The sequence below is a fragment of the Achroia grisella genome, unplaced genomic scaffold, assembly GCF_030625045.1.
Source record: "Achroia grisella isolate CSIRO2021 unplaced genomic scaffold, CSIRO_AGI_Agris_v1 utg478, whole genome shotgun sequence".
NCBI classification, from domain to species: Eukaryota; Metazoa; Arthropoda; class Insecta; order Lepidoptera; family Pyralidae; genus Achroia; species Achroia grisella.
In genome coordinates this window covers 3,253,760-3,272,005 of record NW_026712882.1, presented here as the reverse complement: position 1 = coordinate 3,272,005, position 18,246 = coordinate 3,253,760, and the positions used below count along the sequence as shown (strand labels likewise).

Here is an 18,246-nt window from a genome sequence, read left to right as displayed (position 1 = left end):
TTAGAATTTATTGTATCAATCCCTATAAAATAAATCATTATGATATCTATGGATACCCTGCACTATTTTTTTAATAAAAAAAAGTCTAAAATATAGTGCAAGGTACACACAGCAATGCTGTGATTTTAAGTTCGGCTAAAAAAAATAGTGAAAGGCAAATTCGATATTGACACAAATATACACGAATGTCAGTAAGTACCAAATTTGACTTTCACTAGATTTCAAATTGAGTAGGTTTAGCCACCATATACCTAAGTGTAAAATTAAGTAACACTGGCAGTTTCTCGAAATGAAAAGCAAAATTTTAGATAAATTGAAACGTAAACACATTTATTAATTTCAGGTGTAAGCCACACCTGAAATTTCGTATTAATATTAGCAAAATTAATATATATAATACAAAGTTAAATTATATTGAATTACAAGAAAAAACAAATATAAGTTGCTTCTTATCGCTCTTGTATTTCTATTATGTACTTCATCAATTTCATTTTGCCGCGCCTCCGCTCCGCCTCGCCCGTGGCGTAGTGCCAAACAAACAATATCTGTATTAATTCATTATGATGACACTAGATGGCATTAACAACATTAGCATTTAATTTTCTTACAACTAAACAATTTTAATTAACAAAGTTAATATTCAACAAATACCTTTAGATATATAGTAAATGTATCAACAGACATAAAAATTACATAGAAAACCGTAATTTATGGCCACAAATATGTATTTAAGCTTTAATTTTTACTAATGGCAACATTATTGGAGCTTATTTTGGGTCACTCGCGTCGCTTCCAACCAACTTGTACTTCGTTTGTATTTTCTGTAGAGGTGCCTTTCTCTAAACTTGCAGCATAGAACGAACATAGTATTTTTAGTTAGTGTTTTCAACCAAGAAAGAAAGCTGGCGGGTGTGCAAATGTGTTAAATTAATGTGGCCGTAATAGATTATTTCCATTCTGCGAACAATAGTGTTATAATTTGTTCAAATAGTTGATGAAATAGTCAAGGTAAGTGTTTGGGATGTGTATAACATTGTGAACGTGATAAGGGCTAAGCACTTATTGCTGCCTACGAGTTTTCATCTTGAAAATTTCCACTCGTGAACTTTCGAAGTAAAGTTTGTTGAAGTTCTTTGTTGACTTTAAACTTTACCCTACTTTAGCGAATCGAAATCGCTCGATGAACTTGAATGAGCCACAAGTGTCATGAAAAGTTTGTTCAGAAAATGTAAAACTTAGAATTTTCGTCGCCATTTTATTTTTTGTCGCGCTGGAAAAGCGGCCATTTTCTTTGTGCCGCGTCGCTTACGACGACTCGTATGTGATCTTTAAAGTTAAATTAGTTAAGTTGGGGCGTGATCTCATCATATGAGGTGATTCTTTGAGATAATTTACTCAGTCTTGTGATAATCGTGCTGTGTGTTATTTGTGTGGCGGTCGCAAAGTTTTAATGGCCTAGTTAAGTACTGCGTGGTGTTTGCGCCTTGTTTAGGCTTAGCATTAATTTGGTTGTTTGGTGTAATAGGGCTGAGGGCGCGACGAGTGGCAAGTCGGCATCATGGACGACGACCAGCAGTTCTGCTTGAGGTGGAACAACCATCAGTCAACACTGGTGTCTGTGTTCGACACGCTATTAGAGAAGGGTATTCACGTAGACTGTACCCTGGCAGCGGAAGGACAAACACTCAAGGCTCACAAAGTGGTCCTGTCGGCTTGCAGTCCTTATTTCGAGGTTGGTACTAGGCGCTCAATGTACGCGCACAATTCTAATATGTAGGTCAATTGCTATCGTGTTTAAGTTAGTTACAAGGCAGCACAGTTTTGCTCTAATAAACATTCCATTTGTTTCATTCTAGCTTTCATGCGTTAGCAATTAGTATAAACTGATGCATAGATGAGTTGGCAGCTGAAAGTTGTTTCTACCACTTTCCTAAAATGTTTCACTTTTTGAATTTATTAATGCAAAGACATTAATAAATTTGTTAACATAAATAATTGGCATCATTTGTAACATGGATGTCATAATTTTGTGTTTAGAATAATGTAACAGGTCATTAATTACTGGCAATTAGGTTTAAATTAACTGATTTATTAAAAAAATCATTAGTATGAAATATTTATGTAGTAGATTGTTAAAAAATTTTTATCCTGCATACATACTTGTTTTATTGTTTTGGTATATTTAAGAAATTAATTAATAGTTTCCTTTAATCTCATATACTTGAACAAAATATATTTCTTTTTTCATTGCCATATAAACATTGAGTGTAATAACATAAAAATGTGTTCACAAACAATAAACGTTAGAAAACAAAATGTTCACAAAGAAAACAATGTTATTGTTGCAGAGTGTATTATCACAACAGTATGACAAACATCCAATAATTATATTAAAAGATGTAAAATATGCAGAACTGCGAGCTATGATGGACTATATGTATAGAGGAGAAGTGAACATATCTCAGGATCAATTGGCCGCTTTGCTGAAGGCTGCAGAGTCGTTACAGATCAAGGGACTGTCAGACAATAAACCCTCGAGGCCACCGTCGCGTCCGGCCCAGGCCGTGGTTGCACACCCGCCTCGAGTACCCTCACCACCCCCACAGGTATGTTCATCCATACTAACATTACACATTAACACTAGAAATTGCATTGAAAGATCTTATTTCTTACATAGGAACTGGCATTTTTTTTATTGTTAATTACATATATTATTTTTTAAATATGCTTTTAGTGTACAATAATTTGAGGTAGACATTATTTAACCCCTAGATTTATTTCAAATTTGTTGATTATAATATAATCAACAAATCTGCTTATAGTCTGGAAGACTGATTACTTGATAAAAAAAATATTTCAATTAAAGTGTCAATGGGTGATCACCCGATACCTATGTGTAAATTTACTTTCGTTGCGGTGTTATCGCTGATTATATGGTCTTTAACATGTTAATAATAAAAATACAAACTCACTAAAATTTACACAACGCCATCTAGTTCCAAGCTATGTGGAGTTTGTGGAACTAAACAACTGATCGATTCATTTAAAAATATACTTTTACAATATACTACTAAACTATGAATATACAACTAATAAATAACTACTAATTACATAATATACTTTGGAAACACCCAGTCTGATACAAACCATACTCTTGAAAACACATGTTTGTAGAATGTAAGAAATTGAATCTGCAACCATTGAAGGTAAGGTGGTGTGCTAAACTGCTAGACCACAGAGGCCTAGCGGTTTAACACGCCGTCTGTAATTATAGAGTGTGTTTCTGTTTAATGCCTTTTATACCTTAATAACTGAACAAATACTGTTACCAGTGGTAAGCTGTATTAAATTGTATACTTGAGTATCTCGGCCTCATCAATTTTAAGCTGCCATGTAGCTTGCTTTGTATGTTGTGTATCAGTTATAGGGTGTACGCTTATGGATATAAGCCATGGTAACTGCTTACCATCAGGTGGACCAGTACAAACAAAGATTATAATGAAATTTTTTATTGTCATATCACAAGAATAACATAGGCTATATATTATTTAAAAAAAGCCAACAGACATGGGTAACAGTTAGTAATATTATGACTGTTTTACACACTACAGGACAAGTACAAAAAATAGTAATGACCTCAACAGAAGGTGACCGTTTTGTTAAAATACTAATCTTTCACTCTGTATCTATATGTATACTTTGATAGTAATATAATGTTGCCATTACTAAGCTACTCACTGGAATATTAAAAATTTATTTATTCATAGTAAAACATACATTTCAGTTATTATCTTATACATAGGAATGTTGAAACCATCTTTATTTAACAGAATTGCACCATGAAGTGGTTAAATTAAGTGAATAAACTTGAAGATGACACATTTCTCTGTCCCAACATTGCTACTTAATTGGAAGGATTGCTTGATATAGTAGCATCTCTTTCTACCAGCTTGACTAGTATTAAACTGGAATGAGACAAAAGATAATAGTAATTAAATGTTGACATTGTAATCTTCATTTGGTTATTAGCTTCATGAATACAATAATTACTAAGTTGGCAACTTTTTGTGCTAAATTAGTTATTATTATGCTAAACTAGTTATTTTTACTACCTTAGTTTCTTTATGATAGAGAAAAATACTTTTAATTTTTTTTCTATCATAAAGACTTTATTGAACTTCATTACCTAGTATAAAACAAAGTCGCTGTCTGTCCCTATGTATGCTTAAATCTTTAAAACTACGCAACGGATTTTGAATCGGTTTTTTTAATAGAGTTATTCTAGAGGAAGATTTATATGGATAATGTACACCCGGGCGAAGCCGGGCAAGTAGCTAGTAAATGACAAACAAGCCGAAAGTCAGTATTAAACGTCGCCTGTATACATGAACAGCAAGCACTAGGACATGACGTTATCATGAGAAACTCGTGATTGCCATTCTAGACGTATCATACATTGCAATTCCAGAAGAATTAGATATCATGTCCCTTATCATGTAATACACTGTCTCACCGTACAACCGAAACACAACTTACAAAAATACCCTGCGACCGCCTGAATAAGTGAGGTACCCACGAAGACAATTTTGGACAGTCACTACGACTGGTTAATGTCACATGTTATGAAGTGAATTTCGGTCACAATTTCATAGTTTATTATGTAGATAAGGATAGATAAAAAGCTTGGTAGAACCACAGTGACTTAGAACTGATAGCAAATCTACAATTTTATAATGATAACCACACTTCAAGACCATACAATGTTAGTTTAGATATTTGTTCTACAAACATTGTATTTAAAACTGCATATTTCAAATATTTTAGCGCTATTAACAACTTACTGAATTGTATTTTGGATGGTGGCCAAATAGAATACCTTAACTTATGGTAACATTCATTATTTTGTATTTAAAGTGATTAATTTTAGTTTTTCATTAAGTATTAATTACGTATATTTTATTTAAAACTGGCTACTCGCCCCGGCTTCCCACGGGGGTGTACATGTATTATTACATATATATGAACATTCCTCTTGAATCACTATCTATTAAAATAAAACCGCTTTAAAATTCGTTGCGTAGTTTTAAAGATTTATGCATATATAGGGACAGACAGCGACAGCTACTTTGTTTTATACTGTGTAATGATATGCCTAATCTATTAAATAAATCTGTCAAAGCAAATTGATGTATCTTATACCATATATAAAATATATAAAAGTTATTTTGTTATTTATTCTTCATATACTTTTTTCAAAAAACAATGCACTGTAAAAATCTTATCTATCAAGCGGGAGTTTGTCTTCGGCCGCTCCAAAAACACTTCGCAGGTTTGTAGTGCCATCTGCACTCACCCCCTATCATCCGGTGAAGCTGTAAAGGCCAGCTGCGGCCATGTTGGCCGCAGTGTCATTGGAGTAGTCCGAAAATGAAACTGAAACAAGCTCTAAAAAATAAACATTTAATAATGCCCACATTTATTTATACACAAATAAAATTTGAGTGTCTATTTGTAATATTGAAATAACGGTTTTTTACCTGTTTGTTCCGGTTAATCTCTGAAATGGCTGGACCGATTTTGACGGGACTTTTATTGGCAGGTAGCTGATGTAATAAGGAGTAACTTAGGCTACTTTTATTATAGAAAAATTATTTTAATTTAGAAAAATTAAGTCAAATTCTACGCGGTTAGCTAGTGTTGAATATTATCCACAAAAATAGAGGTTAATGACTATCAATTATAGGCATAAAAATTCCTTATGTCTATAAAATATTATTTCCTTTTTTTATTGCTAAATTCCAATAGAAAGCAGCTAAACCCAAGAATGACCTCATTAAATACTATTGTTACGAGCATATACGACCTACTTATTAATTTATGATTTAGTATATAGTTTTAATGTCAAATACCGACTGATTGACGTAATTGTAATGCTACCGGAAAAATTGCCGGGCGACAACTGAGCGAGAGGGCTGAATGCAAAAACACGCTGCCAGTCCTTTGACTCGAGTGCAGCGCCAATGGCATGGGAAGTGTTTCCACTCATGTTTACACTCTCGCGCTGCTCACTTCCCTGCCCACTCGGGCTGAGTGTAAATTTGGCATCAGAAATTAAAGGCAATACAATTCTTCAAACGTACATATTCTTTATCGGTTAACATATCATCTCAATACAAAAAGAACCCCACCATAACAACTATACCTAAATTAGTATTAACATCTTAGATTGTTTTTTTATATGTGAGGCATTTACAATCATAAATGTTAACCTTACATAAGCTACTTGGCACAATTGCCACTAATTAATTAGACCAATTACAGTCGTAGTTAACCACTTTTCAAGTACAGAAAAAGTGAATTACATAAGCATAATGTACTTAGTTGATTCATATTTCACGATGTAAGAAAATAAAACATTACTTATATCTATACATATAAATAAAATTGGAGTGTCTGTTTGTAATATTGAAATAACCGTTTTTTACTACATGCATATGAATATATCACCAAAATAACATTTTGCACAATTTTTGTCTGTCTGTCTGTTTGTTCCGGCTAATCTCTGAAATGGCTGGACCGATTTTGACGGGGCTTTTTTTGGGCGGGTAGCTGATGTAATAAGAAGTAACTGAGGATACTTTTATTTTAGAAATATAAGTTAATTTCCACGCGGACGAAGTCGCGGGTGCAGCTAGTAATTCATATAATAAAATCTTAAATGAACAGTGTTTGAATTTTGCCGGTGGTTATGTTGTTTATGATGTACTTATTGAGGTCAAAAAGTTTTTAGACATTTTCTTTGTGTATTTGTTTGTACGCGAATTAGGAATTGAATGTAGATCTTCTCATAGGAAGCTTCCCATAACATGTTGTCTTTGATTCAGTCCAATTTTTTGTAGTTTTAATTTGAATACATACAAACATGTAAGTAAATGACGGAGGCCGTGGTCTAGCGATTTAGCACACCGTTTTACCTCCAATGGTCGCAGTTTCAATTCCTAGCACGTTACAAACTTTTGTATTCATTAGTATGATTGTATATAAGGGTCTGAGTGATTTGTATGTATATAGAAAAAAAGTATATCAGTTTTTTAGTATCCATAACACAAGCTCTGTTTACTTAGGACTAGATGGCGTTGTGTGAATTGTGCAGGTATATTATTATTATAAAAAACACAAGTACGTAGTCGTTTTTTCCTGATACCATACAATACATAGAAATAAACAGAATATAATTTTAATATAATATATTCTGACAATTCTCTATACCAATGTCATTCAAATTAGTCAACCAAGATACCCACCTATAGTAATCGAAAGATACATTTAAATATATATAACTCAAAGGTGACTGACACAGTGATCTATCAACACACAGCCCAAACCACTGGTCGGATCGGGCTGAAATTTGACATGCAGGTAGATGTTATGACGTAGGCATCCGCTAAGAAACTATTTTGATAAATTCCACCCCTAAGGGGATAAATTAACGCGAGCGAAGCCGCGGGCAAAAGCTAGTGCCCAATAAAAAGCTGAAATTGCAGGACAAGATGTATGTATGTATGTGATGTATCATCTTAGTCCTCTATAATTGCTATACCACGCATAAATGCACGAATGGTATCACGGGTGTCATATTACAACGCGATGTTCATGTATATAGGCGACTATTACCGTTTAACATTTGATGGCCTGCATTGATTGGTGCCATTCCATTGACAAAGATGGTTGTAAAGTATCTTAGTGAGTCAAATTATCTAGATACATTCCATGCGGCTTTCCTTGCAGTGGAAATTTTTGGAATATGTTGGCATGTGTTAAAAAAATACTTAATTCAATTGAATAAAACATTTTTTCGACTTCGGCTCCACTTTTTTCCCCGATTTTGGGATAGTTTTGTAGTGTATCCCCGCTCTTGTTGGTCGTAGCTTGATAATAGTTAGCCTATATCCTCGACAAAGGGGGCTATCCGACACAAAAAAAATTCAAAATCGGTTCTTATATCTTTTATCGTTCTTATAAGAAACTTTTATTTTCGGAGAATATAAATTCTTTTTTAAATTCTCTGAAAGTAATTTAATGTTTAATGTAGTTAGTCTATGACCTTGCACGAGGTTATGCCTATATCGTGGAAGTCAAAGGAAATAAACTTAACATTATGGCGATCATCTCAGGGAAAGCAACAGGACTAAACCAGTTATTGTTTCGGTGTATAGATTGTTGGAAACATAGATTAATATTGAGGGAACACTGCTTTATTTTAACTGTCCTTACTGCCAAGTAGGGCGACCATAAAATTTGTATTTTATCAAAAAATATCACAAGAACGAGCAAGAAACTTGTTTGTTGCTCTTTTGAATAAACAGACAGCCAGCCTTCCATGGTTATTACAAGGTTATAAGGTTATTACGTCCCAGCATGGGTTACTAATAGAAAATTTACTCTACAGGTTCGAGATGGCAGTATAGACAGCCGTGAAGGTTCAGTAAGTCCAACTCGCCGCCGGAAGAAAGCGCGTCGCATGTCGACTGAGACTGCGCCGGTGCCCATACCGCCTGCCACTGACACCGCTCAAGGCAACGGCGACGAGACGCAGTGCAAGGAGGAAGTCGCCAGAGATGGTGTTGAGGATCTCACCCTCGACGAGGAGGCGGAGGAGCAGCCCACAGCTACGCACAACGACGTCGTACGCAGTTAGTGTTCAGTTTGATTTATTTATTTTAAACCTAATTATAAATACCATATAGACCAGTGATTCCCAAAGTGGTCTATATCGACTCCCAGAGATCTATAACAAACTGCAATGGGTCTACGACAGCGGTTACCTTATTGGTTTTACTTTATGTTTTTAACTCTAAACTTTACTACAGTTAGAAATTTAAAAAAAAATACCAGGAATGAATGGGAGGTCTACCCAAAACCGAAAAATCTAGATCAAGGTAGACCTTGCCAGATTTTTCGGTTTCGACACAAAAAGGTTTGGGAATCTCTGATATAAACTAACATACATATATTATAATGATATCTTATTAATATTATAAACGCGTAAGTTTGAATATGGATTGATGTTTGTTACTCTTTCACGCAAAAACTACTAAATGGATTTTGATGAAAGTTTACAGTAATATAAATTATATATCAGAATGACATATAGGCTATATATTTTATGCGAGTGAAACCGCGGGCTCAGCTAGTAAGTAAATATATATCGTCATTGTGGTCGCGGCATTGACGGCAGCAATCTGCCGCGGTAGCGCCGATACCACCTCCCCTTCGGCCAGTAATTCTCTTTCATAAAGGAACATATTGATTAAGATCCGTTGTTTTTAATCACAATTACATTGTCATATGGTTCTAAACTATCTGGCATTTATTGATTCTTTATTGCCCTTATAAAATTATACAATTTGGCGAGTATAATGCCATATTATACTTACTTTTTGCGAATCTAAGTTCCTACTTTTTTTATAAAACCGCAATAACGATGGCAGTGTGTTTGGTGCAATGTAAAATATGTTCTACCTACATATATACTATTACTACATTGATAATGAGATGTTAAATCTTACTTACCATACAAAGTTGCATGACATTCCATTGCCATATGGCATTCATTAGGTGAAAGATTGATGGGCAGTGGTGTGAAAGAATAAACCTATTACCTGACATAAGTAAATAGGTCTTCATCACATTTTGCCCATGAATACAATCATGTCATGAATATAAATTTATGTACCGTGCGACGAATCGCATTCATTTTATTTGTAAGAACTTTGATTTATCAGAAAATACTTGAGCTTCTTATTTCTGCTTATTTTCGCCAAAAAATATTCATTGTAATATATTTTTTTAATTTCTTAAATCTAAATTTAATCTAAATTAAATACTTACGGATGTGTATTTTTTGTATAAATTTTGTGGAATGTAACATATTCAATATTGCTGTGAAACTATGATTTCCCTAAAAGAATCATATCTGGAATCTGTTATTGATTTGTGGTTTTGTCCCCATTAGATATTAATAACGTTCTGACCACAAATTCTCCATCTTGATTCATTATTATTACTCGGGCTTTGGATGAAAAAACACATAATTAGTCACAAATTAGGTCACATACCGAAATACACAATCAAAGGCTTGAAGACTTCCTTTCAACTATTAGAAACGGTAATAATAAATATTTATTCTCTTAGGCGTAGAATGAAAAATATATTTTTTTATACAAATATAACGAGTTATCTATATCTATATAAAAATACACACTTATACTTTTCCTGTACTTTACCATTACAAAAAAACTTTAATATTGTATGCACTTTTAGAATATTGTAGGAATAGGATGTACCAGAAAACGTAAAGAAAATTTCGGTATTTCTAATACAGCAATGTGACGGGTAATAAATCATTACATAGTGTAAAATAAAGTCGCTTTCGCAGTTTGTTGTCTTTCATCTTTGTAGTTTAAAAGACGGATTTTAATGTAGTTTTTAGCAATACATAGAGTGATACAAGAGAAAGGTTTATATGTATAATACATGTACACTCTTGCGAAGCCGGGGCGGGTAGCTAGTATGAGATAAATAAGAGTGAAGGTACATATGTCTATTAAAATAAGTTTCTCAATATATTAGTAGTCTATTAGGAATGAATGTTTTAATTTAAATAATGAAATGTTTGTGTTCATTCCAGATTTCCAATGGCACATGGAACGATCTCAAGACGATGTTCTAAATTCGAGTGACAGTGTTCGAGAGTCGCAAGGTAAGCACGCATTGTACTTGCAGCAACCTTGCAGATGCAGTTATGTGCATTTGTCACAGACGTATCTGCAACGTTGCATTTTATACAAACATCTCACATTGCACGAACTCGATACAGTACATGCAACAGATATTGAAAACTTGCAATGTTCGATGTTTTATGGGACTCAAGTGATATTCTGGAACAATAAACTTTTATAATTAAACGCAATTGTTATAATTATAAACGCATATTATTTGTTTTTATATATTATTGGTCCAAAAGAGTTAATTGTTCCAGACATACAAGGAACGGATGAAATGCGCAATGTCTTCCCATAATTTGAAACTAGACGAACAGTCATTGCTTAAAATAATCTATTTATCTTGTTATATATAAATATTATATTTCACAACAGCGGATACGAGAGTGCTAGTGTTTTCACATGTGAAACTTCAACCTTATATTAATTAGTATCTAATATTATTATAACTACTAATCATATTATCAATTTATATTTTTATATGATTGTAAACCTTTTAAGATATTTCAGTGCAACTGGTAATTTTAAGGTAATGGTTTTTGGTATGTTCATTATGTGTAGCCTTATCAAAGGCGAGGTAAAACAACAAGGTAAGTATCCATTCAGTTTGTTATTATCACAAGAATATCATATTGTGTATCTGCTTGTGTTTGTGTGGGACCAATGAGCGTAGACCATTGCATGCTTAACGATACCATAGAACCTGTAGCAATGACACTGTCACTTACGATATTTAGTGCTAACCCGGTTTATATTGTAACATGGAATGGAATGTCACGCAACTTTGTATGGTAAGTAAGATTTAACATCTCATTATCAATGTAGTAATAGTATATATGTAGGTAGAACATATTTTACATTGCACCACAACACACTGCCATCGTTATTGCGGTTTTATAAAAAAAGTAGGAACTTAGATTCGCAAAAAGTAAGTATAAAGCTAAGTTTCGTAGCTAAACACGTCGCGAAAGTACACGAATTGGTACACGTTTGTGTTTTCTGATGGAAAATAAATGTTTGTTGATAGAAGATTGTGACAACGCACCGCAGCCGTAAACTAAAGGTAAATGTCAATTATTTTCTTATGAACGTAGAATGTTAGTTATGTTGCTTATTTATCTATTATTTACATATTATTCCTTTTTTGCATTCACATGTGATTTCACTGCAGATGTCTATTCTTAGCAATTCGTGTTCTAAAACATCAGTGATTAGGGACAGGTTTTTTTTTCTATAAAGCATGCATGTTGTCAAGACATATATTTAAATCTCAACCTGGAAGCATGTAGCTACTCTACGGTGTCCAGTGGATGCGCATTTCATTTCTACATCACGAATAACAGGGCAAATATGAATGGTATATTTTTATGCAGATTTAGGTCATCTACGTATGATATCAAACGTCACGGACGAACTGATCCCAATCCATTCCTCATCTAACTATAGCCAGCATGTAACACTGCTTCTCATAAACTTACAGCCATATTTCTGTTACAACAATACATTTTGAACACTAACATTCTTCTAATAAGATCTAAAATCCGTTATGTGAATAATAAATACAGTGCACATATTTTAATGTCAGTTTCTTTTTATTTCGCACTCCTATATATTGTTACAATATTTATTGGCGTCACTGTAACTAACTACTGCTTTGTATTATGTGAATTTATTTTCGCTTTTCATGTTTGCTCTTCCAGAAACAATCATACCACTAATAAGCCTAACTAGCGCACTGAACTATGCTAAAACTCCTTTTCCCATAACACGTGGATTTCTTAAGAACATCAATATTAAAACGGAGGAAAATTTAATAACTAAAAGCATAATTGGCCATAGACAAAAGAAAAGACTGAGAAAGATTATGAAACGGACGAGCAAAATTAAAGGGTCGTTAAAATTAAAAAAGAAGCCCAAATTAGGTGAATGTAGCGAGAGGAAAAAAACTGTACTTGAGAATGAATCAAAATATGTTTGTTCTATATGCCAGAAAAAGCATTATAAATATAGAAGAAACAAACTGAGGCACGAAAAATATGAATGCATCACTGGCCCTCAGTTTGAATGTGAGAAATGTGGAAAAAAATATTCACAGAAAAAAACATTAATCACACACATTGATCAGAAACACCCTAATTGGAAGAAGCAGTATGAAGCTAGTCAGAAAAAAAAATAACCCTTTTTTTGTCTCTTGTTATTACAAATATTGCTTTTTACTTTTTGTTGATTTATATAAACTATAGTGTTTATTTTTTTTTTAATAAGTTTTATAACATGAATTGCTAGAAATCGAGACTACAGCATTAAGTTATACGCAGTCCCCAGTATTAATGTCAACTTAAAGAAAATCTTGAACTAGTCTCATTGATACTAAAATGTTGTTGATTATTTTTAAGTATAGATCAAACCAAGTGATTTTTCTTACACAAATTAGTTGTATCGTAGTTGATTTTTGATCTCTTTAGAATTATGTATGTTTTCTTTTATTAAGATTTTATTAAATAAATCTCAAAGATATTTCTTTGGTTCGTTTACCTAGAAAGTAACTGAGTTGTTGACGAAATTCAAATAATACTCTAATGTTACTGAGTAAAAGTAATTTTGTTACACTTCCTTTTTATTTTTTATATTTTTTTGTTTTTTTTTTATTGTATTTACAGAAGTTCAAGTTTTTTGTTTTATTTTTTTCTCAATATATTAATTTGGTTACTTATTTCGTTTTTATTTTCGCTCAAGTTATCATAACATAAGTCGTATCACATGAAACGTATGACTGAAAACAGACTGTATTTAATTTTCTATTTCAGGGCGGAAAACGACGCCTCGTCATAGTATCATGACGCGTAGTAAAAAAGTCACCGAGGAGGCGAGCGCGACCACATTAGCCATATTGAAAAATGTGAGGACCAGCAACAGTACTCCCGAGGACGCGAAGGAGAATAAAAAGCAGTCGCCCGCCAAGACGGCGAGTTCGCCCGGTGTGGAGCCCAGCTCGGAGTGCCGGCTCAACGTGTTCCCTCGACACGACCGCAACAGCCAGCTGCCGTGCGCGCAATACAAGACTGAGAAGGGATACAAGTGCCCGAACTGCCAGCGCTGCTACAACGCGCGCAAGAACCTCGTGCGCCACGTGACGCTCGAGTGCGGACGCGAGCCGCAGTACAAGTGCCCCTACTGCGCCTACAGCAAGCATCGCCGCAACGAGCTCAAGAAGCACATCGACAAGAAACACCCCGACCATCAGAGTCCGGAGGCGCGCCGCGACGACAAGCCCGCATAATCGTATGCCGTCCTACAGTTTACAGTGCTTTATTATAGTGCCTTACCTTTATACAAACACTTCGATGATCTTCCCTTTACAATGGTATTGAAATTTCATAAATTTTATATGAATCTTGTTTTAATTATGTATGGAATATAAATGATATTCAATATTTTGAACAATTAAACGAATAATTTTTTTTATTAGTTTTTGATTTTTATATTCTTCCCATCTCACGAGCCCAGACCGATTCCAAACATTTATGGGAAGATAAACGTTTGAGGGAATTCAGTTATTTGGATTGTGCATGTTTGCATGAATTTAGAAGCTTCGCCTTATAATTTCTAACAGAAATTATATATTATTATTTTTTTTTTTTATTTTAATTATTATTATAACGCATTTCTTTGGTTCCTTAATTTTATTTTAGCCTTTGGTAGTATTAACAAGACTCCGTATGTAGTTCCGCTTAACTTATTATTTGCAATACCTTTAATGTATTGTATTTCAGAATTACACAAGGATACCCACCTACCGGCACTGCTGTCGCTGCTGTCGGTACAGCACGCGCAGTCGCCGGCGCTGGCCGCCCTCGTGCCGCCCTGCATCCAGCTCACTAACGTGATCAAACCTAGCGTTACCAAAGACATCGCGCCCTTCCCCTCACAGTTGCACCTCCCCAAACTGCCCATAGACACGTTGAACGCCATGCCCGACAATATTAAAGCGCATATACTGCAGCAAGCTTTCATGCAGAACAACAACAGCGTCGGCCAGGCCGTAGACTACAAGCCGCAGACGAAGCAGGACGAGGACTCCGACGCCGAGTACGACGACACGGACGACATCGTACTGCCCGAGGAGACGGACGCGTTCTACGACTCCAACTCGATGTTCCCCAACTCGGGGATAGTGAATACGGGCGACGTGTTCGACAAGCAAGACAGCAAGGCGTACGGCAAGCGGGACGGGAACAGCTCGGACGACGCGAGCAGGCAGTTCGAGTGCAGGCACTGCGGGAAGAAATACCGCTGGAAGTCGACGCTGCGTCGCCACGAAAACGTGGAGTGTGGCGGGAAGGCACCCTCGCACCAATGTCCGTACTGCTCGTACAAGGCCAAGCAGCGCGGCAACCTCGGCGTCCACATACGCAAGCACCACAACCAGGAGTGGTACGCGTACGCCACCAACAAGGTGAGGCGCAACAAAAAGACATCCATCTAAATATATTTATTTATACGGAAATGAATTAGACCAAAGTAGATACCCAACCAAATCGGTACTGCAATAATTATTTATATTTACACTATTATTATTTTGTTGAGAACGTTTTATTATACACTAAAATGTAGATGTAATTTGCACATTCCCTAACGGCATTAGATATAATTTTGTTGTTTTTGTTTTATAGTTTATTGACGTAGTTAAGACTGACCCCCTAAGTATTCAAAAGAATATGGCCCAAGGTCGACTATTTATAATTTATGATATATGATATATTTACGATTGCAAACCGTTGCGGTGTAAAGACTTCACTTGTATTGCCGATCGCAGTTCGTGAACGGTGCGGTCGATTAAAGTATCCATCCAAATAACTCGAATTTGTCTAGTGTTACGGCCTGTCATTCCTAATAGGGAACTAGGTAATTCCAAATTTATAATTTAGTGCAATGATATTAAGAAACCTGTAGGTAGGTAATGTTATTATAATCTTTATAACTAACGCAATAACGGATAGAGGCGCCTCCCCGTACGGGAGTGTTGTTATTAATGTATCATTACTGATATTGTCATCTGTCACGGGTAGAGAATTTATTTTCATTCTGATTGTATCGTTAGTAGAATATCTATTAAGTTATTGTTCATAATTTATTAAATATTTTATTTGTTTTTTTATCTAGTTTATTTCTAGTTCGAGGGACCACTTTTCCTTGTCTTCCTAACGTTCTTTGTGCAAACCCAAAGTTTATTAATTTAAAAAGTTGTTTATTAGTGTAAGTTAGAGGACTTTTGGAGTCCGCCGTAAGCTCGCAATGCCTCAAAAAAAAAAACAGTGTGCACACATACAACTTTACACGCTGTCGCAGTACTGTAGACTGTCATATGTATATATGTATATATGTGTACTGCAACAAATTGAGGCGTGAGGCATTATTAATTAGATAATGGAAGCTCATCCACAATGTGCCTACGATGTTACCTGTAGATGTATATGTAATATATATGCGATATTACATGTTGTTTGGTTTATATAAAGTCTAGAGAGAATGTGTTCAAAATAAATTCTAAATTTATTGTATTGATATTATATGATATTTAAATGCAATATTCCAATAATCTTTTAGCATATTGACTGTTGATATTTTTGTTAAACTAGGATAACAAAGCTATTTGACCAAAGTCAGTATTAGTTTATTAACGTGATGATATGTAATAGAATGTTAATGTTGTTGAAGCATTCGAGTCATTGCTAAGCATTAAGAAATTGTTTTGATATGCAATATTCCCATCATATCATGTTTACGGTTTAAGGTACTGATGTATGATTTAGGATACAATTTTTGATGTTACGACGTTTACATTGTTTGTTAATGTTATTGGAAAATTAGTTACGATTAGTGTGATTTTTATATGAATATATTGGGGTTCACTTGGTAGAAAATTTTAATCAAATATATTGTATAGTATAATATACACATGTTCTTTTACTTTCTATAATCCCACCCACCCACCTCACTCGATGGTAAATTTCTTGTAGAGATTTGGTAAGTGTAAAATTATTTTGTCTCCTATCTCACGTTTAACAAAGCATGCGTGCATGTCAGACTGTTTTACAGCCCGGCTTTAATACCTACGTTGCATGACCCGATTGGTCTTTCTTTTCTTTTTTCCGTTCATACTAATATAATTAATAATTTCAGGTAGACCAGAAAACCCATGGGTCGGGAGACACTACATTTTATTAACAAAATGTTTGATTACCAAAACCGTGACTAAATAAAAAAAATAACGGTCCAGATCATGAGGACATTTATTGGCACACAAGCTAATATTTCGAACCTATAAGTCTATGCGTGCGACTATTGTTAAATTGCTGCTATTGTTTGAAATTCTGGAAGCACATTAATCCTCAGTGCTCCGGATTTACTCGTTACACAATAAACGTTATGATTTCTTTTTTGTTCTTTTTTTTTTTACTTTCCTTTTGCAAAGCTTTCATCACAGCACTCGGTGGAAATTCACAGTAGACTATAGTATTATGTACGATGTATCTATTCATATATAGTATGTATCATTATTATGTATATAACATGTATAATGTATCGCTTGTACTGTCGTTAACCACACGGGAATGTTGAATGTCGTTTGTGTGCGTGCCCGCGCCAGTGAGGCCACTTGATGACCCGTCTCGGAATTTCAGGGGGAGGCTGCGCGCCGGAAGACGTGTCTTTCACTAGAATCGGGGGGCTGTCGTGGGAGCAGTGGTCGGCGCGCCTGGCGCTGCCGCTGGTGGCCGGGCTGCGCCCCCCGGCCGCGCTCGCAGCCCCCGCCCCGCCCGCGCCCGGGGAGCCCTCCTTCAACTGCCCCGACTGCGGCCGCCTCTACAAGCTCAAGTCCTCGCTGCGCAACCACCAGAAGTGGGAGTGCGGCAAGGAGCCGCAGTTCCAGTGCCCGTACTGCGTGTACCGCGCCAAGCAGAAGATGCACATCGCGCGCCACATGGAGCGCATGCACCGCGAGGTGCAGATGAAGCCCGAGCACTATCTCAAGCAGGACAATGTCGACGCCTGCACATAGCGCGCGTAGTGCCCGCACTCCGAATTAGTCGCTATCGAATACTCCATATTGTTAGGATGTGTATCCCTACGCGTTAGATCCTACATATCAATACGTTTTTGAAGTTTTTATTGGCAAATTTTATTAGGACACTGATATATACATTATATAGTAAGTTTTTATATACACGTTTGAGTATTTTAGAATCGTGGAGAAAATATAATCAGTTTTTGAAAATCAACAAAATTAATGACGATCCCCAATTTATATCCGATTGTGATAATTGTGATGAAATCTCTTTTGTGATAGTGGCACCAGACTGTCACGTTAGATGTAATCGCCTACTAGAGGTCACAAGTAGTGCCTTCATATGTTACCTACTCGACTGTATTGTTAGTTGACATCCAAAAGTGATGACAGATC

At 35.3% G+C, this 18,246-nt stretch overlaps 2 protein-coding genes across 5 annotated transcripts; both read left to right on the top strand.

Annotated features, from left to right (window-relative positions):
* The first annotated feature begins 772 nt into the window (after positions 1-772).
* On the top strand, positions 773-16,720 carry LOC131845682 (longitudinals lacking protein, isoforms F/I/K/T-like). Of its 4 annotated transcripts, none has more exons than XM_059194771.1 (6): positions 773-1,008; positions 1,526-1,732; positions 2,349-2,606; positions 8,450-8,693; positions 10,691-10,762; positions 14,558-16,720. In XM_059194771.1, the coding sequence occupies exons 2-6, from the start codon at positions 1,559-1,561 to the stop codon at positions 15,268-15,270; spliced, it is 1,461 nt and encodes a 486-aa protein (XP_059050754.1). In that variant the 5' UTR covers positions 773-1,008; positions 1,526-1,558; the 3' UTR covers positions 15,271-16,720. The 4 variants fall into 4 exon arrangements, with proteins under 4 accessions (XP_059050754.1, XP_059050757.1, XP_059050756.1 ...); XM_059194774.1 differs by lacking the exon at positions 14,558-16,720 and adding an exon at positions 13,592-14,256; XM_059194773.1 differs by lacking the exon at positions 14,558-16,720 and adding an exon at positions 12,485-12,975.
* A 725-nt stretch (positions 16,721-17,445) lies between these two features.
* LOC131845627 (longitudinals lacking protein, isoforms A/B/D/L-like) lies at positions 17,446-17,844 on the top strand. Its single transcript, XM_059194708.1, has one exon. The coding sequence runs from the start codon at positions 17,446-17,448 to the stop codon at positions 17,842-17,844; it is 399 nt and encodes a 132-aa protein (XP_059050691.1).
* The last annotated feature ends 402 nt before the right edge of the window (positions 17,845-18,246 follow it).